The sequence below is a fragment of the Lolium perenne genome, chromosome 3 (genome assembly GCF_019359855.2).
Source record: "Lolium perenne isolate Kyuss_39 chromosome 3, Kyuss_2.0, whole genome shotgun sequence".
NCBI lineage: Eukaryota > Viridiplantae > Streptophyta > Magnoliopsida > Poales > Poaceae > Lolium > Lolium perenne.
The window spans coordinates 303,926,217-303,949,011 of NC_067246.2; the positions used below are offsets into that span (position 1 = coordinate 303,926,217).

A 22,795-nucleotide genomic window follows, 5' to 3' on the forward strand; every position below is an offset into this window, starting at 1 on the left:
CCACTAGTGAACTGTGGACCCTGGTCCATTCTTTTACATCGAATACAATCAACTGCAATACTCGTTCTACTGTTTTCTGCAAACATCATCATCCACACTATACATCTAATCCTTTGTTACAACAAGCCGGTGAGATTGACAACCTCACTGTTACGTTGGGACAAAGTACTTTGGTTGTGTTGTGCAGGTTCCACGTTGGCGCCGGAATCCCTGGTGTTGCGCCGCACTACACTCCGCCGCCATCAACCTTCAACGTGCTTCTTGGCTCCTACTGGTTCGATAAACCTTGGTTTCTTTGTGAGGGAAAACTTGCCGCTGTACGCATCACACCTTCCTCTTGGGGTTCCCAACGGGCACGTCGACTGCGTGCTAGCATCAAGCGGCAGCACCACAACCACCTCCATACGTTGATCCTAACTCCAACGGTGCGGTCTCGATGATTCAGAAGGGTAGGCCGTCCAATAGAGGTCAGAAAGTAATCTCGCGACAAGTGTTCATGGCAGAGAAGATGCCTCCACCAACGATTGAGTACCTAAATTGGTCAGGGCAAGACATTGGCTTCACAATAGCGGACCACCCACAACAAGTTCCTCGACCAGGGCAGTCAGCACTTATCTTACCAGCAGTAATTGCAGGATTCGACGTATCTCGAGTGTTCATAGATGGCGGAAGCAGTTTAAACCTTATGTATGCAGATACACTAAGGAAGATGAACATCTCCCTAGCAAATCTGAAACGGCGCAATCTCTTCGGGAGCCTCAACATAGGTGTACATGTCGTTCTCCCACCCAACGTCGTCGCCTTCTTCCTCATCTTCGGTGTACGCCCCAACTTCCTATTGCGTGAAGGACGGCAACCCGCTGGTTTCATTGATGATCATGTCCTCCAAGATGGCGTCGCCCGACATCGCGCTGAAGTTCTGCTGCTCGCAGCGAACTGGTAGCCAGGGTGAGGGCCAGGGTGAGGAGGAGGCCCACCTCCATTGTAGGAAGTACGCCAGAGCTCAAGCAATCCCGTCGCCAACATGTGCAGGTCGCCGATGGTGAAAGTGTTTGCAGCGGCGAAGGTGTTGGGGTTAAACCCACTGAGCGGGTCAAAATCGTGGCAGCTCGGCGAGAAGCGGGACATGTGGGTTGGGTTACCTTGGGAGTCATGGAAAAAACTCGACGACGACGAGGTGGATGGTGATGGCGAGGAGACGCTGCCCTTGCTGCCACTCCACGTGGCGGGGACGAACATATGCGCCGGGGTGTTGGGCGCCACCATGGCAACGGCTCACTTCATCAATGCAGCCTCCTTTGCCGCCGTTGCCGCAACCCTCTTCGCCTTCGGCTTCGCCTCCCTCGAGCGGCGGCTGGAGTTCTCCATCGACCGCCGCTGGATGTCGAACGCCCACTCGGCGTTGGTCATCCCCGGCGGCTTCTCCTTGACGACGGGTGCCCGTGCCGCTTTCTTCTTCGCGGGAGTAGGCTTGGCGGTGAGGGTGTCCAACGCCGACGTGCGTGGAGCGACGTACTGCCTCGTCTTCATGGCTGGACGGCGGAGCGAGGCGATGGCTAGCGCGGCGGGCGCGGGCGAAATGGCGGGAACTGGCCAAGAGAGAAGGGGAACATGGTGGTATGGCGCCAAGGCTGGCGGGGAATCTAATGATTTTTGGGAGAAACTAGTCTTATCTCGCTGACAGAGCTAGCCCGTGCTTGCTTTTAGCGCCATCCGACGCCCCCATGGCCTCCCGCCGGATTGGGTTCGGCCTAGGTGCGCCGACGAAAATACGCGGCGCCGCCGTCACAAAACATTTTTGGGGCGCACGACTAGGGGGCATTTTGGCGTCGACGCCCCTATTTTCGTTTGGGGGGGGGGGGGGGCTATAGGGAGGGCGAGTGGAGATGCTCTAACGCCCACTCGAAATCTTAGGAACGCACTCTAGGCTTACAAATCGAAGCAAGAACTAAGCAAAACTACTCTACTCTTACGGATCAAAGCAAGAACACACCGATCGAAGCATAAACTTAGCAAAAGTACTCTACAAAACTAAGAAAAACTACTTAAGATCTACAGATCGAAGCAAGAAGTAAGCAAAACTACAAGATCGAACCAAGAACTCTCTATCCATACAGATACCAACACCTTACTGTAGTTCTAAGCTAGGGTTCAGAGGTACTCACAGTGATCTGGCAGTCAGACCATGCGGAGGAAGACGACGACATGTCGGCCAGGCGCAGGAGGATGACCTGCCGCGACGGAGGTCCACCGGCTTGAGAAGAGTCTGTCCCTTACCTTTGTGTTCGGCGAGACGGAGAGCTCGAAAGGGGGAAAATGCTGACAAGGCTTTGGGCGGTGAGGTGTAAATATGGGGGAGTATCAAAGGGAGGTGAGCGAATTTCTCCCGCCGTATTTTTCCCGGCGCGCGCGGGCTCTTTCCATCCCTCCCTCGCATCAGCGCGGCGTATTTTTGCCCCAGCGAGCGTACGACAAGGTTGCATCGCAAGAAACGACCGAATCGAGCGTCCCCCTCGTACAACTTTTCGGATGATTTAAATTTCGTGTGGTGCGGAGAATTTTTCTCCCATGGGTATCCGAACGCCTTTTTTTTTTTGTCTCCAAGCATTTGAGAAACCCATCCTTGCGAAACAAAGGGGCCCTTAGTCTACCGTTGCTCACTAGGTACTTACCCATGCCTAACTATACCCAACTATTTAATACACAAAACCAAACTAAACCAAACTAAACTATTCAGACTTAGCTGATTAGCAACCAAACTAAACAAACCCACATGGAGCAACCGTACCAATGCGCCCGGTTTAGCTAATAAATCCATTTCTCGGGTTTACTTGGAGGTAAACATGCCACCCTAATCAAATCTAGACCGTTGGATCAAAAGCAATGAACGGTCTAAGCCAGGTTGGAAGCATCCTAAAGAAATTCTCCTGTTCAACACCTAACCCAAGCCCAAGTCGACACGGCAGGCGAACGATTAGTACTCCGTAGCACCTTGCTGAAACAGCGATGCTCACCACACACATACACATACATGCCCCACATTCCAGCGACACTGACGTGCGTCTTGACCTCGTATAATTATTCTATACTTACTGCGAGTGTAATCCCGTCATTATTCTCGCGCTAAATGATTGGAAAATGATTCATATCCCCCGGAGGATCACACGCCTCCCAACCTCCTAGTGCGTGGCCGTTGGATGCGGACCATCGTGCGGACATGGACAGCCAAATCCATCATGCGGGACACGCACAGCCAGAGACAGCAAGTCAACAACCACATGTATGGGCCCCACACCTTGTCCCTTATTTGCTTTCTTCTTCCCAAACCTTATCCTCCCGATGGCAATCTCCTGCTTCCGGCCGGCTACCGTCCGCCCTGATCGGCGGCCGCCTTCCGCGCCCTCGCCCGCCCCACACTGAGCTCTGCCTCTTCTGCGCGTGGTCGCGCCTCCCCGAACCTCCTCCACCTCCTCCCGCCGCCGCCTCGTCGCCGGGTTGCCTCTCCCGTAGCCGCCGCCCTCATCGGCCCCACGCCGAGCTTCGCCATTCCTCCGTGCGGCCACCGACTCTCCCCGACCTCCTCCTCCCGCCGCGGCCCCGCCTCGTCGGCTCCCACATCGAGCTTCGCCTCACTGCGTCGTGGGCCGCCGGCTCCCGATCCCTCCACCTACAGCCTAGCATGCGGACGCCACAAGCGCCGCGCCGGGACGGGCGCGCGGCACCGCACCCGACCGTCGTTGCTGGTCCCTCATGCCCCTCAAGGACGACACGGCGCAACGGCGCCCTCGTCCGCCCCGTGGAGTGGCGGCTTTTTATTCCTAGCGGGAGGTGCTTTGGTGCTACAAGGACCTCCATGCGTAGGCGCCGCACGTCTCCCGGGACTTTGTCGTCTTAGGCATGCAGCCGATTTTGCTACCTTATGCCTCCCGGCGAAGGGTGGCCTTTTTTACTACCGGTGGAGGCATGCTTTGCTACGTTAGGCGTCGTGTGTTGCTGCGGCGGTTCCGGATATGTTGCTTCTTTGGGCAGATGGAGTTGCTGCAACTTTGGACGGCGATGTTGTCGGCTGAAGGCGAGGTCTCCAGCTGATGTCTTGGGATTTGCAACTTATGAATAATTTTTTGCTACAACTTTTTCGTGGGTTTGCTACAATTGCATAATATGTTTTCTACGGGGTATCCGGCTAGCTCTTCGGTGACTTCTTCGGCGAGTTTCCCGTCGATGTCTCCAGATGTCTTAGAGGATTTGCAGCATATGAATAAAAAAATTTGCTACAATTTATTTACGGTTTTGCTACATCTGCATAATATGTTTGCTACGTGGTCTCCGGCGAGGTCTCCGGCGAGCCCAGCCTTTTTATTTTCTTTTCTGAACGAACCGTTTTTTGCTTCAGTCATTTGCTGCCGGGGGTGATTTTTTGCTGCCGGAGATGTTTTTTTGCTACATGCAAATCTAACCGTCAAAATGGTTGATCCGACGGCTGGGGACCCGGGGGCTGGGGAATCAGATCCCCCGGGGGACGCCCAGCAGTTTCCTAAATGATTGCCATGTGTAGGACAACCAGATACAGCTACGACTATTCTAATCACTGTCTGCTTACAACACAAACCCCAATTCCACCACCACTGTCCCTCCCTCGCTGTAGATTATTCTACTGCCGTCGACTACTTTACCAGGGGGAGAGAGGGAGAGGACTCCGTCGCCGCGAACAACGATTTGTCCCGTCTTGCTGCCCGCCCGCCTCCCTCCTCCGCCACAGCGCGCTTCATCGGGCTCGCATCCTCCACCCACCGCCGTCTCCGCCCCGCCGGCGAACCCCCCGGTCGGCGACGCCCTCGCCGGACCCCCGAGGAAGCCAACTCCCGGCCTCGCGCGCCGCGCCCTGCGGGGCCGCCGCCACCCGCACCGCCGGATCGCCGGCGCGTCGTCCGGATCCGCGAGGCGGCGCTAGCCAATTCGGTAAGCAACTGTCGTGCGCAACACCCACCCACACGCGCGCGCGCTCGCACGGACACCGAGATGAAGCGAGAGAAATTCAAATTGGCCGCACCCCAATCTGGGGATGCCCGCCCTGATTTGCTCCCCTGCTGCTTTTTCCGTCCGAATTTCGCTGCGGCTAGTGATTTTTACGTGTAGCGGGGCTTGCTCCCCAGGTGGATCTGGCTTCCGGCCTAACATTTCCCCCGAACCCATCCCGAATTACCCATGTCAGTTCAGAATTACTCCTAGGTGCTTCTGGGTCTGAGTAGCGTTCCTGTCTTAGAATTGGCTTGCGGCAGAGTAGGGAGCGATGCTGAGTTGCTGAGTTGCTAGTGGTGATTTACGAACGAAGCTGTACTAGCGGTACTATTGTAAGCTTCTGTTGATTATAGTTGGGTATTTGCTGTTCATTCATGACGAAATTCGTTCAAATTAATATTGCAGTGACATGGAACTAATCGGTGGGTTAGTAGCTTTATGCCAGTCTTGAAGTCCAAGAGAAAATGCTCTTGCTAGCTCTGCACTTATGTAGAATGTAGTGCATCCGCCCCTTATGCTGGCAACATTAGGTTGATATTGGGTTGGGTTGTCTGACAGTACAACTTCTGTGAAGGTTGAAATGACTCACAGACTGATAGACTACCTAGTACAGGACCATGGGTTTTAAGGCGGTAAGGCGTCCTAAAGCGCTGGGGGCGCTCTACTGCCTAAGTGGGCGCCTAAGCACCTAAAGCGGGCAGCGCTAAGGCGCTGGGGGGCGCTCTATTGCCTAAGTGTCCTAAGGCGGACACCTTAAAAACCATGTATAGGACAGTTATGGAGATGCAATAATAATTGCACTATAGTAGATTGGTAGCATTAAGTCTATGAGGGTGAACTCCACTTGATATTTTCTAGTTACCATCTTGTAATGTAGATGTGGGCGTGGCTTCCTGTGAACTTTTATTCAAATCCTTAAATGGGAAAGGAGCTGGAAATCAGAACTGCTATTATCTGCAGAAAATTGAAACTTAGTCATGAAGGAATGCCCATTAGTGGTATATATTATATTCGTATATAGTAACTGTATTTGTTGATTTCTCCATGATATGCTGATCTCAAGAATGTTAAGGTTCATCTGTTCATCCTTGTGCAACATAACAAGCTTAACTGGACCCTTTTTTCTTCTCATTGAATTTTATTATTCAGGGGCATCATTGTTCTCATGTTTGAATCACCTCATGTTTTACAGTATGGTCTGATATATCATCATTATTCTCCTTCTAGATTAGCAGCTACAAGTTCTTCAAAGGTGCTTACAACATTCTGCTAACAAGTTCCATTGCGGCCAGCCCTCACAGCTGCCATGGCAAAGCCCGGCATTCTAGGCCGGAGGTATGCTCAATGCTTTGTAGTATATGGACAGTACTGATGCCTAGTGACAACTAATATATTTATTGCCGATCTTTGTCAGCAGCAGCATGCCAAGATCAAATGAGGGCATGAGGCTCATATTCTCAGCAGTTATCGGTGTTATGCTAGGTTACTTGTTTGGGATTTCCTTTCCCACTGTCAATATAACTAAGGTAAATTGGATCATTTGCATCTATTGTTTTCTTATGCCACATACTTTGTTTAGAAAAATGCTTTAATCCTCTGGCATTTTGCAGCTTCACTTCCCTTCCAGTATTGTCTCCTATATTGAAGATAGAAACTCTGGAATCACAACACAAACATTGTTGAACCATGCATGGACATCTGCAAATAGTCACAAGAAGAACAATACTGACACAAAGTCTGATGAAATTCCAAAGGTACTTTGTCAGGCTAATACTCCCTCTGTCTCTGTATACAAGACCACTTTATATTTTGGGTCTAACTTTGACGATTAAATTTACCAAAAAAATGTGAGTTGTATGCGACTTAAATTATATCATTTGATTCACGTTCGAAAGAAGTTTTCGATGATATGCTTTTAGTGAGGTATAACTCATATTTTATTGATCAAATTATTAGTCAAATTTACGCACGAAATACGAAGTGGCCAGACTGAGGGAGTACTTGTTTAAACGGATTATGCTAGCTTTGTGATTTATGTCATGTACGTAGATTTTACCTTTTTTACTTTTGCTCAAAGCAATTGGTGCTTTTTTCTGACTTGCATAATTTTTTGGGTTAGATTTCTACATTGTTATTTTGCGGTCAATGTACTATGGGTCTGCTATATGCTATATTGCTCCTGTATTTTTGATGTATGGCAAGTGAATGTTAAAAATCTGAGATTACATGTAGGATGTAAAATTGCTAATCTAGAACTTCTGCCTATGCTTGAATAGTAAGGTGTAAAATGTAGGATTTGTGTAACCTTCTTTTTTGAACTACATGTCACAGCTGGCTGCGTCTGCTGCTCATAGTCTCAAAAGATTAAAAAAAAATTGATATCATTGTTTTAACTTTTTGGTTAATTATTCCTTATTCAGATTTACGTTACCTCAAACCCAAAAGGTGCTGAAAGGCTTCCACCAGGCATTGTTGTCTCTGAAACAGACCTTTATCCACGGAGATTATGGGGTGAACCTAGTGAGGTTAGTTTTTGGTTCACTTTTCCAATATCAAGTGATTCCTTTAAATCTCTCTCTGACTGACACATTTGTGAACATATTTCTTCTTCAATCTATGATCGAAACATACCATCAGGATCTTACTATCCAGCCAAGGTACCTTGTTACATTTACAGTTGGAATTGGGCAAAAGGCAAATATTGATGCAGCAGTCAAAAAGGTAATTATTTAGACATGTCATGCTTAAACTGTATAAAACATATCCTGGAACTGATTTGGCAGAACTGATCAAGCATCCCAGTTGTTCACTATGTTCATACATGAAATATTAATGATTGCTTTTCATGTTCATGCATGTCATCTGTATAGTTCTCGGAGAACTTCACAATTATGTTGTTCCACTATGATGGCCGGACTACTGAATGGGATGAATTTGACTGGTCAAAAAGGGCTATCCATGTGAGTGTTAGCAAGCAAACTAAATGGTAAGTTAGTGATATTGTTCTATCAAGGTTTTTTTTTTTTGCAATGTTTCTAATCTGTGACTTGTTTGACTGCCCAAGTTTGATGTTTTACTTGTTATTTACCCAGGTGGTATGCCAAGCGATTTTTACATCCTGATGTGGTTGCCCGTTATGACTACATATTTATCTGGGATGAGGATCTAGGTGTTCAACATTTTAATGCAGAGGCGTAAGCACTACCACCTTGTTTCCTTTGCTTGTCACGCTGGTTTTGCTTCCGAGGAAAATAATTCCAGTACTTTTTCTTCAGGTACATCAAGCTTGTTAGGAAGCATGGGCTGGAGATCTCTCAACCTGGTTTGGAACCTGATAGAGGTCTGACATGGCAAATGACTAAGCGGCGAGGTGATCGAGAAGTTCACAAGTGAGTTATGGAACCTAAGTTGTTTTTGTTGATGCTTAACCATCACCCACTTTAGTTCCTTCTGTAATACCTTGTTTTGTACAGAGTAACTGAGGAGAGGCCAGGCTGGTGCTCTGATCCCCATCTACCACCATGTGCAGCGTAAGGGCTCAATCATTTAGTGTCAAATTAATTTTGACAGTCAAATATGTCTTCATATTCATTCTTTTCGAGAAATCTGCTTCACATTCAGTTTGATATGCAGATTCGTAGAAATTATGGCGACTGTGTTCTCTAGGGATGCATGGCGTTGCGTTTGGCATATGATTCAGGTGAAGTGTCATTTAGATGTCTTAGCTACTTGTGTTTGTTTGGAGTTGTGTACTTACACGCTTTTTTCTGCAGAACGACTTGGTCCATGGATGGGGTCTTGATTTTGCTCTTAGGAAGTGTGTGGAGGTATTATTTTTTGCCATTATCAATTAGGCATTGGTCTCTTGAAAGTGATCACTATACATGTCAGTTAATCTCCTAAAGGTCTAGGTTAGCTTTAATTACTAGGGATCCAAAGGTGTAAGTCAGGTAGCAGTAGCACATATGTGCTAATCTGCACGAATGCATGATTAACTTTTTCATGTCATCTTTATAGACGGCTTTGCACCATCCACTATTATATCGATTATATCTTAAGCTATAGCTATACACTTGCATGCGTTCCCAGCCATCCATTTTTTTACGGAGCTTGAACTATTTTATTTGATATTAAATTGAACAGCCCGCTCATGAGAAAATCGGAGTTGTTGATGCTCAGTGGATTGTTCATCAGAGTGTTCCATCACTTGGTAACCAGGTATAGTCACTGTTCATCTCACCTATGAATCAATGTACATTGTCACTCGTTTTCTGATCCTTTAGCATTTATATCTGGCAGGGCAAGTCAGAGAATGGAAAAGCGCCCTGGGAAGGGGTAAGCAAAATATTTTAGATTTTATCTATTCTTCACATTTCGTTGTGAACTTTCCCCAATCTATGAATCCTGAAATCCACCACTCACTATTCTTATTTTGGCGGCGCGCCACAGGTAAGAGGACGCTGTAGAAAAGAATGGGGGATATTCCAGACAAGGTTGGCCGATGCCGAGAAGAAGTATTACTTGGATCGAGGGATCACGCCACCGAATTCGACATCAGTTTAGATGAGTTCTTGCGGCCCATGCAGGAGTAGCCAGTATGGTTTCTGATTCGGAGACCTGCCCCTTACGCGCTCAGTATGTTAACGAAAGCAGCCTGCCACAAGCAATCTCCAGGGCCGGATTTGTACATGGTAATATCGTGGGGGATCAAGAGTATTTTAGCAGATAGAGTGAGAGACCGCATGCTAATAATGAAACTTGTGTAATATATTTATTGTACCGACACTTGTGGTGGATGCAGAGCATCAGTTTAGTTGTACCTCTTATTTAAACACTTAGCTTACATGTTCCAAGGATTACTTGCATACATGCGCGACCATGATAAGATGTATGCGGACGTCGACTCGATCGACTTGTTGTAGACGGGCAGGACTGCAGGAGCATCTGTGCAGCTCAGAAGTAGCCGGGCTTTGCCAACCCGCCGTAGCCGCCACCGGAGTAGCCCTGAGTGGTGGTGCTCTGGTACGACTCGTAGTGGCCCCCGCCGCCGTGTTGCTGGTATGCGCTGTATTGGTGCGTGGTGCCTAGCTTGTTGCCGCCGCCGGCGTGCTTCCCGCCATAGGCCTGCTCCTCGCAGTCGCTCTCGTCCTCACTGCAGTCACTGTCCTCGTCGCTCTCGCACGGGCGTGGTAGGGAGGCTTGTTTCTGCATCTCCTTGTTCATGACGAGAGCGTCGAACCCTGCGACGCCGTCACACCCTGGCTGGTACGCGCCGTGGCCGTGCTTCTGCTTCTGCATCGCGTTCTTCTGGACAAGAGCGTCAAAGCTTCCGACGTCGTTGTAAGTCGTCTTGTGCCCGCCGCCGTAGCCGTACTGCTTCTGCGCCGGGGTCTTCTGTAGGAGGCCGTCGTACCCTGCGGCGCCGTCGACGCAACCTTGCTGGTACGCCTTGTGCTCGCCGTAGCCGTCGCCGGCATGCTGGTACATCCCGTGCCTGCCGTAGGCGCCGTGCTTCTGAGTCGCGCTGTCATGGTGGTGAGCACCGTACCCTCCGGCGGCGCCCCCGTGCTGGTACGCCTTCTGCTCGCCGTAGCCATGCTTCTGGGCGGTGGTGTCGTTGTGGAGAGCACCGTACGCCCCGGCGTCGCCCCCATGCTGATACGCCTTCTCGCCGTAGCCGTGCATCTGGACCGTGGTGTCGTAGGGGACAGCCCCGTACCCTCCGGCGTTGCTCCCATGCTTCTGGTCGCCATAGCCATGCTTTTGCACGGCGCTGTCGTGGCCATACCCTCCAACGACGTTGCTCCCATGCTGGTACGCCTTCTCCCCACCATAGCCGTGCTTTTGCGCGGCGCTGTCGTGGCCATACCCTCCGACGACGTTGCTTCCATGCTGGTAGGCCTTCTGCCCCCCGTAGCCATGCTTCTCGACTGTGCTCTCATGGTGCACAGCGGTGTACCCTTTGGCGTCGCCTCCGTACTGGTACGCCTGGTGCTCGCCGTAGCCGTGCTTCTGCACCGCGCCGGTGCTGCCGTGGTGGGGAGCGCCGTACCCTCCGACGTCAACCCCATGCTGGTACGAGTGCGACGCCTTCTGCTCGCCGTAGCCGTGCTTCTGCGCCGCGCCGGTGCTGTCGTGGTGGGGAGAGCCGTACCCTCCGGCGTCAACCCCATGCTGGTACGAGTACGACGTCTTCTGCTCGCCGTAGCCGTGCTTCGCCGCGCCGGTGCTGTCGTGGTGGGGAGAGCCGTAGCCTCCGACGCCGCTTCCGTATTGGTACGCTTTCTGCTCACCGTAGCCGTGCTTCTCCGCGGCGCCGCCGTGGTGGGCAGAGTACCCTCCGACTTTCTCCTCGCACACCTCCTCCAGGGTGGCGTGCTTCTGCACCATGGCGCCGGTGCACGGAGGCTTCTCGTTGACGCTCAGCCGGCTGATCTCCGTCACAACGGTGGTCACGGAGTCGGAGTTTGTGGTGTGGTAGTTCATCACGGGTTTGCTCTGGCCGTAGCCGTAGCCGCCGTAGCCATAAGCGCCACGCTTGACAATCGACATGCTTAGCTACCAAGTTTCTCTGGTTCTTTGAATGAGCTCGATCACTTGCTCTTGGCTTGCTTTGTGCACGTATATGTGGCCTTGCGAGGAAGGGTCTTATAGGCGCCGTGGCGAGTGGGCGAGCCATAGCATTTGTGCTCTGGTATGGGGACTTTGATATATGCTCGATCGCAACTTTATATCTAGTCAAGCATCTGGTGATTCGAACCCAAGTTTGTAATATTGTCCATGATCATTGATCAAGGCATCTTTTACAGTGACGCATATACTTTGATTATTGGGAGATAAAGCAAAGATCCTATTCGCTTGCCAAATTTGATGGCCTGATTTCCCCCTGCGCCTAGCGGTAATTATGCTTGCTTATCCTATCTTGCAGTGAAATGATTTGGTCAAGCTTGTATCACGTTTTTCCTTTTTGAAAGGGATCACCCCTCGATTGCTTGCGTGACACATGCTAATTTGCAAATAATTTGCGTCAATCAAGACATACTTGCAAATATTCCTACGCCAACATTGTCGCCTTGTTTGTATGATCTTTGGTTCAGACGTTCAGTAGAGAGCTTTGACAAGTTCTAAACTACCACCGCCTAAAGCGATTTCACTATTACTCATTCCTAAACTGATCTCATTTTGTTTAGATCCCTCACAGTCGTCTCTAATCGAACTCCCAAATAATTCGGATGGCATGCTAGCTGCAAAAATTCTTTGGAAAAAACAAGAAAGTGGGCTTCAGTCAGGCCACATGTGATTTTGGTGCTGCATTGGCACTTTGGACCCTCAACACACTCGTCATTTTGCAGGGCGCTAGGCTGGACGTCTAAGGGCATCTTCAATGGTAGGCGTCTAGTCATTGTTATCACCAGAATTTAGCCAGAGCAGGAGATGGACCGTGATCGAGATGGACTTAGAAGACATGCGTATAAAGTGTCTCTGAATCGGCCTTGTGCGAGAGTTTGGGCTAGATTGGCCGTGTATCTTTATTTTATGGTAGACTTTGTTAGAATTAAGAGATAGAGTTTAGCTCGTACACGGTTAGGTTTATTCCCAAATTAGAGAGTCTACGGACTATAAATATGTATCTAGGGTTATTGAGAAAGGAGGACGATCACGTTCACAACAAACCAATCCAGGCGCATCGCCGCCCCTTGTTTCGAGGGTTTCTTCCGGGTAAGCGTCATGCTGCGATCTAGGCAGTATCTGTTTATTCGTTGCTGGTGTTGCTCGTGCTGAAGCCTTTTTGATGGCGAGCAACACCCTTATCATGGATGTTTTGGGGCTGACGTCGATGCTTTAATGTTACGCTTGTTTAGCTACGCTGCCCCTCAATATCCAGCTGCCCTTACACCTATCTTGGGTGTAAGGGCATCATCTTGCTCAATCTTTATTTAGTAGATCCGATCTGTTATAGTTGTTCCTTGTTCTTCAAGGATTAGTTTGATATCCGCATGGTTAGGCCTTGCAAACGGGTTGAACGATCCGGTAGTGCGTAAGGTGTAGTTTGTTGTTCTTAGAAGGGATTGTTCCGGGAATCGACTTCATGTTGGTTTTTAGGCCTCTTTTAGGACTAGCTTTCCATCATCTTTCGTATCTGCTAGGCTCAACTACGTGTAGGATGTTCCGGTTATGCGGTGAAAACCCTAAACTGTCGTAGATTGGTTTAGCTTTGTATTGATAAAGCAGGATCCCCATGTCATTGTAAATCCAACGTGAATCATGGGGCAATCGGCTCTTTGAGCCGATTCACAGGATAACCTAAGAGCCGATCGGGGCTCGTATTTAATGTTTACGTGTTTGCCATGCAGAAAACTAATTGAAGCAATCCATCACCTTCCTGACCAGGTATAGGTCAGGTGGCACGCCCTTGCACCTCCAAGACGTGTGCTAGAGCATTGCGGGCCGTCGCCCGAGGGACCAGGGCCCTCCAGCAGTCCTGGGAGCCTCCCGGCTCTCCGTGTTGCTCGTCGGTGCTCGCCGGTGGGTTTTGGCAGGCAACACATTCTGGCACGCCCGGTGGGACACGAACCCACAATCGCTTGATTAGAAGTCAAATGCCTTGCCCGGTGGGCTGCTACGACCGGCTGATAAGACTCATAACCAGGTTTGATGATCCTGTTTGAGGTGCTCATGCCAACTGGAAGGAAGCAGGGACGGATCATGATGGAATACAATTGTCGGGTGCTGGCGTCATCGGCAAAGCTGTCTAGCCTGAAGGAAACTGGATTTTCAAAATTTTCACACTCCGTATAAGGGAAGAAGAGGGGATTGTCCAGGCCTTGGTAGAAAATTCTGAACCACTCCAATGCTTCCTTGAGGGTCAGTTTACTACCTGGGAGGCTATATAGAGCTTGACCGTAGCTAGTGCACCGGATTGGCTTCCCGTTAGTATCTGGAAAGGTGCAGGTGGCCAAAGGTGGAAAGTTTGGGACATGGTTCTGGAAATACAGCTGAGTCCATAACTGAATAAACCACCAGGGACCTCCTGTTTTGACTGTTTTTTGGGAAAACAGTTTGACAGACATCAGTTGGAGATATCGATAGACCTCTCCAAGGAACAGTTTGCCAATGCCAAGCTGGGTGCCTCTGGCAAGTTCATAGGCCAAGGAAATGTAATTCTTGGTTGGAGCAAGTGAAGGGCCACAGAATATGAAGTGTTCCAACCAGAAATTCAGGAAGGCCGTGTGTTCTTTCCCTGTTATAGGGCCTTTGTTTTTCATGTGGCGTCGAAGATAAGCACCCCAGTTTGTGCACTCTGTTTTGGAAGAGAGTGTGAAAGGGACCTTTGGCAGCATAAAAGCAGAGGGGCTTGGGGATGCAATGTCTAGACCAGTGATCATGGCCACATCTAGTAGAGTTGGTGTCATGGGGCCGTGGCCAAACATGAAGCAGTTCAGAGCATCTGACCAGAAGTAGCCGATGGTTTTTAGAAGATTTTCATGTTTCTCAAGCGGAGACAGTGATAAAGATAGAGCATCGGCTATTCCTGTGGCTTCCCATTTAGCATAGTGGGTCTTGGATACTCTATTGTACCATGACACCCAATCTTCAGGAGGGTTAGGCCAGGCTCATAAGCAGTCGGCCCAAGAAGTTAGATCTAAATTCTGGTTCACGAAGGGAATTCTATTGGCCTCGCATGAAATCAAATGGGCAGGACTCTCGGTAGAACGAGGGCCAAGACAGAGAGAATTTGGAAGAGAAGGATGCGGTAGCAGAATGTCTGATACCTAAAAATTAATGACGGAATGAGACATTAATTCAGATGTTTGCTGTTAATTCTAACACTATGCTCGAATAGCGAGGAGCGGTTGAGGATTACCTTCAGGCCAGAGACCGTAGTGTTGGCGTTGGATGATTCCGCCATTGGATTCGCTGCGGAGTTGAATCTGCGCGATTGAGATCTGGGATTCGCGTGGTCGTAAGTTGGATCTGTTCGAGCGGCGATTTGGGGATCTGAGTTTACTCTTTCAGATAAGGGTTGCAGGTTACCGTTTGAATAGGCAACTGATTTGGGCCTTACTCGTGTTTTATGGTAAAGGCCAATGTACTGCCATCGGCTCTTTGCGCGTTGACTTGCTTTGACAATCGGCAAAATTGATATGAAAGCAAAATCGGCATAGAAACGTTTTCTTCATTAATAAAGAGGGTTTTTTTTACAGAGAAGAGCCGATTGCTCAGGAAAGGAAGAACAAAAGAAGAGCCGATTACTACTACTAGTCCTATGCTAGTAGTCCCTAATCTAAGGGCCGTCGCTGCCCTCGTCGTCGCCGTCGTGGTTGCCGTCGGCGCTGCTGCCGGCGAGCTCCTCGTCGCTGCTGCCGTAGCCCTCGGCAGGGGCTTCTTCCTCCTCGTCGTCGTCGTCATCCGACCCGGCGCGGAAGCGCTTCGCCGGCGGATACTCGTCGGAGGAGGTGTCATCCTCCTCTTCCTCCTCCTCGTCGGAGGAGGTGAAGTCGTCCCAGGAGAAGCGGTCGTCCTCGCTCTCTGCCTCCAGCTCCCCATCGACGAGGAACTGGAAGTCGTCTTCTCCGTCGGTCAAGGACTTGTCGTCCTCGGACCAGACGGAGGGATCGTGATCCTCCTGGTCCCACTTCGTTGGGGCAAGGACGTCGTGCACCGCCATCGAGTCCCACTCCGGCGTCGGCTCACGAGAGGAAGAGGATAGGGAGGAAAGACCCGAGGAGGCAGAGGAGGAGGAGGAGGAGTCCATGGCAGAGGAGGGCTTTTTGATGGCTAGTACAGAGCAGGGGGATGAAGAAGCGAACTGCTTGACGCGGTTAAATAAAGGGGATATAGTGGAGATTTAATGCTGCGGCGGTTTCCGAGGACATGGTGCCAAAACTGTAAAATCATGCAGAGAAGTTGAGAAGGCAAGGCATCATGATGAAAGGATACTGTGACGGTTCTGCTCTGCCACGACGTGACCCTACGAAGAAAAAAACAGAGTGGTTTTAAAATTATCATTGCCAAAACCAGGGGGGCATGTGTTATCACCAGAATTTAGCCAGAGCAGGAGATGGGCCGTGATCGAGATGGGCTTAGAAGACGTGCGTATAAAGTGTCTCTGAATCGGCCTTGTGCGAGAGTTTGGGCTAGATTTCCCGTGTATCTTTATTTTATGGTAGACTTTGTTAGAATTAAGAGATAGAGTTTAGCTCGTACACGGTTAGGTTTATTCCCAAATTAGAGAGTCTACGGACTATAAATATGTATCTAGGGTTATTGAGAAAGGAGGACGATCATGTTCACAACAAACCAATCGAGGCGCATCGCCACCCCTTGTTTCGAGGGTTTCTTCCGGGTAAGCGTCATGCTGCCTAGATCGCATCTTGCGATCTAGGCAGTATCTGTTTATTCGTTGCTGGTGTTGCTCGTGCTGAAGCCTTTTTGATGGCGAGCAACACCCTTATCATGGATGTTTTGGGGCTGACGTCGATGCTTTAATGTTACGCTTGTTTAGCTACGCTGCCCCTCAATATCCAGCTGCCCTTACACCTATCTTGGGTGTAAGGGCAGCATCTTGCTCAATCTTTATTTAGTAGATCCGATCTGTTATAGTTGTTCCTTGTTCTTCAAGGATTAGTTTGATATCCGCATGGTTAGGCCTTGCAAACGGGTTGAACGATCCGGTAGTGCGTAAGGTGTAGTTTGTTGTTCTTAGAAGGGATTGTTCCGGGAATCGACTTCATGTTGGTTTTTAGGCCTCTTTTAGGACTAGCTTTCCATCATCTTTTGTATCTGCTAGGCTCAACTACGTGTAGGATGTTCCGGTTATGCGGTGAAAACCCTAAACTGTCGTAGATTGGTTTAGCTTTGTATTGATAAAGCAGGATCCCCATGTCATTGTAAATCCAACGTGAATCATGGGGCAATCGGCTCTTTGAGCCGATTCACAGGATAACCTAAGAGCCGATCGGGGCTCGTATTTAATGTTTACGTGTTTGCCATGCAGGAAACTAATTGAAGCAATCCATCACCTTCCTGACCAGGTATAGGTCAGGTGGCACGCCCTTGCACCTCCAAGACGTGTGCCAGAGCATTGCGGGCCGTCGCCCGAGGGACCAGGGCCCTCCAGCAGTCCTGGGAGCCCCCCGGCTCTCCGTGTTGCTCGTCGGTGATCGCCGGTGGGTTTTGGCAGGCAACACATTCTGGCACGCCCGGTGGGACACACAACAACAACAACTACGTCGACATCTGCAGCAGCTATGTCGAAATCTGCAGCTGAGGTGGCTGACGAACCAGTCACGTACGAGGATCTGCCTGAGGAGCACAAGAAGAAGTATGACGAGATTAAAGCCGTTTTAGAATCCGATCTCATCGGCTCTTTCGCGAAGACCCGTTCACATGGTATCAGGTGGAAAGGGTTCTCACCTGAAGGTGTTCTCGACGAAGTAGATTTGTCTGCCCCTTCAGAGGAACGCACCAGAGCTCTGCGCCAGGAAGTCAATTACATGGTGGCTCATTCGATCCACCGTCATTCTGAGAGCCTGTTGAACTCCTTCGAGCGCATTGCGGTTCGCGTGGTTCAGGAAATCATGAAGCATCAATACTCTCCGTCAGGACCTGCCCTGGGGACGCACCAAGGAGAAATACCGTTCCAGACCAGACCGCCACTGCCATTCGCGCTTACAGCTCCAGAGCCACAAGGTTAACCGGCGTACATCGTCTACCAGGTTGGAGGCGATCCTGGCGATTGCCAATTCCTCTATGAGCCACCTAAAGAGACCCCGCATGGATACGTGTGCACATACGTGCCGGACTGCAATAGTTTCGCGCGCACGAACCAGATTGCACCAGTAGGGATTTCTGGAGCAGACGCCGATAAACAGGCGTGGCTAGCTAAGTAGCCACCAGAACGAGTCATGAAAGCTCGGTCCCTGCAGCTCATACCGTGGAGCAAATCAGCACGATCCTGAGAGACCAGTTCGGCATCCTGCCGAAGAGGAGAACAATCGGCTATTCCAAGCCGTACCCCGACGAGTACGATTTGATCCCTCTGCCACCCAAGTATCGCTGAATTCTCAAAATTCAATGGATCAGAAGGGTCTAGCTCAATTGAGAATGTAAGCCGATACTTGGTGCAGTTGGGTATGATTTCAGCATCAGATCCGCTACATGTGAGGTTTTTCGCACAATCTCTCACGGGATCGGCTTTTGGGTGGTACACTTCGTTGCCGCCAAACTCAGTCCGGACGTGGAAGCAACTGGAAGAGCAGTTTCATGTCCAATATCACTCAGAGGCTACCGAGGCTGGCATTGCCGATCTGGCACAGGTACGGCAAAGACGCGGAGAAACAGTGTCGGAGTACATCCAGCGTTTCAGGACTGTTAAGAACCGATGTTATTCGGCTCGTCTAAATGAGAAGGAAGCAGTCGAGCTAGCAGTGTCGGGCCTCGCAGCGCCGATCAAAGATCTGACTTTCCAAGTAGATTACAGTTCACTGGCGCACTTGGTCCAGAAGTTAACTGCGTATGAGCAGCGCCACCCAGAATTGTACCAAGACAAGTTCAAGCGTCCGATAGGCCTAATCGAGACAGAAGAAGTTGAGGATTCTCCAGGAGAGCTGGAAGCATCCGACGAATGTGCCGATAGCACAGTTTGACTGCGGTCCACGGCCAGTTATCTTTGAAAAGCCACGAGAGAAGGGCTACAAACACTTGAAGGCCTTGTACCTAAAAGGTTACGTCAATGGGCAGCCCGTCGGCAAGATGTTGGTCAACACGGGAGCGGCAGTCAACATAATTCCATACTCCATGCTACGGCGTTTGGGACGCTCTAACGCAGATCTGATCAAAACCAACGTCACACTAAGCGACTTCAACGGCCAAGCATCAGAGACACAAGGCGTTTTGAACGTGGATTTAACCGTAGGCCGAAAGACCATCCCTACATCATTCTTGATCGTCGACAGCAAAAGCACCTACGCTGTCCTGCTGGGGAGGGATTGGATTCACGCCAACTGCTGCATTCCATCTACGATGCACCAATGCCTGATACAGTGGGATGGAGATGAGGTGGAGGTCGTGCATGCAGATGATTCGATCGAGGTCTCCATAGCCGGCATGAATATTTAGGACTCGGAAGACCAAGAGCCGCTCTCTGGAGTCAGTTTGGACGGCTGTGATCGCATCAAGGTTACAAAAAAGGGGTGAGGCTGGTCTTATCCACCGGCCTGACCGAGTAGCAAGAGCAGAATCAATCGACATACGTGGCAAGGCCGATCCCTGCGATCGGCCCCAAAAAATAAAAAGCGATGATCTCACCTCAAGTATGTCACGTAGTCGTAGCAGGGAGACTCCCTCCCGTAGGGGAGTACAGATAAGTTGTAAACCTTCATTGAGCAATGCAATCAAAAAGGAGGCCGATTCCAGCAATCGGCCAAAATTATCCTCGCCATACGTTTTGCCTGTGTTTAGCATCGATCTAGCAGGCGACGGCAAGCTAGGGTATGGGTTTACATCGGCTGATGAGCTAGAAGAGATTGACATTGGTCCTGGGGATAAGCCACGACCAACATTTATCAGCAAAAAGTTAGATCCACATCTGAGGGGCCTGATGATAGCTTTGTTGAAAGAATACCCAGATTGTTTCGCCTGGGATTACACAGAGATGCCTGGGCTAGACAGGAGCATCATTGAGCATCGGCTCCCTCTCAAGAAAGGATTTCGGCCGTTCCAACAACGAGCACGACAGATGAAGGCCGAAATTTTAGAAGAAGTAAAGAAAGAGATCGAAAAGATGTTGAGCGCCGGGTTCATCAGGCCATGCAGGTATGCCGAGTGGATCTCTAGTATCGTACATGTAGAGAAAAAGGACGGCCGATGGCGCGTCGCCATAGATTTTCGGGATCTCAACAGAGCCACTCCAAAGGATGAGTACCCAATGCCGGTAGCCGAGACATTGATCAATGCGGCCGCTGGTCATAAGGTTTTAAGTTTCATGGATGGCAATGCCGGTTACAACCAAATTTTTATGGCTCCAGAAGATATACACAAGACTGCATTCAGAGTACCAGGTGCGGTGGGCTTGTTTGAATATGTAGTCATGACATTTGGACTGAAAAATGCCGGTGCAACATACCAAAGAGCCGTGAATTACATCTTTCATGATCTGATCGGCAAGTTGGTGGAGATTTACATTGATGACGTGGTAGTCAAGTCTGTCTCAGTAGAAGGACACCTGGAGGATTTGCGACGCATCCTGGACCGAACTAGAAAATTCGGACTAAGAATGAATCCAAAGAAGTGTGCTTTTGGTGTGACGGCCGGTCAATTCTTGGGCTTCTTGGTTCATGAACGAGGAATCGAGATCGGCCTAAAAAGTCAGGAGGCAGTACGGACAATGAAGCCACCAACCACGAAGAAGGAGCTCCAGTGTCTCATCGGCAAAATCAACTTCGTCAGGAGGTTCATCTCCAACCTGTCGGGGCGAATCGAGCCGTTCATGGGATTGGTAAAGATCAAAGCTGATGAGGAGTTCCGCTGGGGGGCAGAGCAACAGCAAGCGTTTGACGAGATAAAAGAGTATCTAACGAAGCCACCTGTGTTGGTTCCGCCCCAGCAAGACAGGCCATTCTATATTTACTTGTCAGTAGCCAGCACTTCCATCGCCTCAGTGGTGGTGCAAGTTTATGATGGCCTGGAGAGAGTTGCTTTCTACCTCAGCAGAAGGTTGTTGGATGCAGAGACTAGGTACCCTGAGATCGAGAAGTTGTGCCTCTGCCTATTTTTTACCTGCACCAAGCTTCGTCACATCTTTCTGACGGCAGAAATTATCATCATATGCAAATCGGATGTCATCAAACACATGCTGTCGGCTCCTGTGCTGAAGGGCCGACTCGGTAAATGGATGTTTGCATTATCGGAATTCGATCTCCGATATCAGCCTGCGAAAGCAGTCAAGGGACAAGCGTTGGCCGATCTTATTGCTGAACGAATCAACACTGATATAGCAGCACTGTCTGTATGTGCATGGGCTATGTTCTTCGATGGATCGGCTTGTGATGATGGTTGTGGCATCGGCATTCTACTCGTGTCGCCCCGGGGGGCAACCTACTCCTTTTCCATCAGGCTATCTACCCCTTGCACCAACAATGTCGCTGAATATGAAGCAATACGAAAGGGGATGGAGTTGCTTATCGAAGCCGGGGCAGAAGCAGTGGAACTTTTTGGGGACTCCAAATTGGTGATTTCCCAGCTCACGGAAGAATACAAGTGTGAGAGCGAGTTGCTCTTCCCATTATGGATGCAGTGCCGTGAGCTGATGGCACAATTTAGGTACATAAACTTCAACTGGATCCCGAGGTCTCAGAATACCGAGGCAAATGATCTCGCACAGATGGCGTCAGGCTACAAGGACGTAGCAGGTGGAGCCGATGTCCAGGTACAGTTCATGGAACCGGATGACTGGAGAGCCGATATTTTCAATTACTTGAAAGATTCGGCTCGGGGGGCACCTAAACGGATAAGATACAAGGCCATGAAGTATGTCCTTATTGGAGATGACATGTTCTATAGGACTTTGGAAGGGTTACTTCTCAAATGTTTGGGACCAGCCGAGTCAAACCGGCTCTTACACGAGGTACACGAAGGCGCCTGTGGAACTCACCAATCGGCTCATAAGATGAAATGGCTGATCAGGCGATCGGGATTTTATTGGCCCACCATGCTTGAGGATTGTTTTAAGTACTATAAAGGGTGCCAAGCATATCAGAAGTTTGGGAGCATTCAGATGGTACCCGCATCAGCAATGAACCCCATCATCAAGCCTTGGCCATTTCGAGGTTGGGGCATGGATATGATCGGCAAAATTAATCCTCCATCGAGCAAAGGCCATGAGTGGGTTCTGGCAATTACAGATTATTTCACTAAATGGGTGGAGGCCGTCCCTATGAAGTCAGTGGCATCGAAAGATGTTATCAATTTCGTGAAAGAGCATGTCATTCACAGATTTGGGATTCCCCAGACTATTACGACCGATGGAGGTTCGGTCTTCATTTCTCGCGAGTTTAGAAAGTTCTGCGAGGACATGGGAATTAAGCTGATCCGATCGTCTCCATACTATGCTCAAGCAAATGGGCAGGCTGAAGCATCCAACAAGAGCCTTATCAAGCTGATTAAGAGGAAAATCGACGATCACCCTAGACGTTAGCACGAGGTATTGTCGGAGGCTTTGTGGGCTTATCGCATGTCATGTCATGGAGCGGTAAAAACCTCGCCGTACCATCTGGTCTATGGACAAGAGGCCGTGTTGCCCTGGGAAATCACGGCTGGCTCGAGACGGATTACGTTTCAGAATGACTTAACAACTGAGAAATATGCAGCCCTGATGAGCGATAGCATTGAGGATCTGACGGAGCTTAGACTTTGGTTGCTTGAGAAAATTAAAGAGAACAAAGCCAAGGTAGCTCGCTCATATAATAAGAAGGTGAGACCAAAGGAGTTCCACGTTGGTGATCTAGTATGGGAAGTTGTACTGCCATTGGGGACTAAGGATAAAGTGTATGGTAAATGGTCTCCAAATTGGCACGGGCCGTACAGAGTCGACCAAGTTTTAAAGGGTAATGCATACATGCTCGAGGAGCTGAACGGTGTGAAGTTCCCAGTGGCTGTCAATGGTCAGCATCTCAAAAAATATTTCCCGAGTATGTGGGATAATGGACAGTGAAATATGGAGGCCGATGCATGAAATCGGCCAGTAATTTTTTTTTATACAAGGACATACAAGGCA

The 22,795-nt window shown here is 49.7% G+C and overlaps 2 protein-coding genes across 3 annotated transcripts; one reads left to right on the plus strand and one right to left on the minus strand.

Moving 5' to 3' along the window:
• The first annotated feature begins 4,621 nt into the window (after window positions 1–4,621).
• LOC127345294 (uncharacterized) lies at window positions 4,622–9,857 on the plus strand. Of its 2 annotated transcripts, none has more exons than XM_051371744.2 (15): window positions 4,622–4,959; window positions 6,247–6,354; window positions 6,434–6,545; window positions 6,630–6,773; window positions 7,440–7,544; window positions 7,657–7,740; window positions 7,890–8,005; window positions 8,112–8,213; window positions 8,295–8,408; window positions 8,493–8,549; window positions 8,653–8,719; window positions 8,793–8,846; window positions 9,163–9,237; window positions 9,319–9,354; window positions 9,469–9,857. In XM_051371744.2, exons 2-15 carry the CDS (start codon window positions 6,326–6,328, stop codon window positions 9,580–9,582), a joined length of 1,209 nt encoding a protein of 402 aa, XP_051227704.1. In that variant the 5' UTR covers window positions 4,622–4,959; window positions 6,247–6,325; the 3' UTR covers window positions 9,583–9,857. The 2 variants fall into 2 exon arrangements, with proteins under 2 accessions (XP_051227704.1, XP_051227705.1); XM_051371745.2 differs by having other exon boundaries at window positions 4,623–4,959; window positions 6,437–6,545.
• On the minus strand, window positions 9,766–11,654 carry LOC127345293 (uncharacterized). Its single transcript, XM_051371743.2, has one exon. It carries the CDS (start codon window positions 11,569–11,571, stop codon window positions 9,973–9,975), a length of 1,599 nt encoding a protein of 532 aa, XP_051227703.1. The 5' UTR covers window positions 11,572–11,654; the 3' UTR covers window positions 9,766–9,972.
• Between the last annotated feature and the right edge of the window lie 11,141 nt (window positions 11,655–22,795).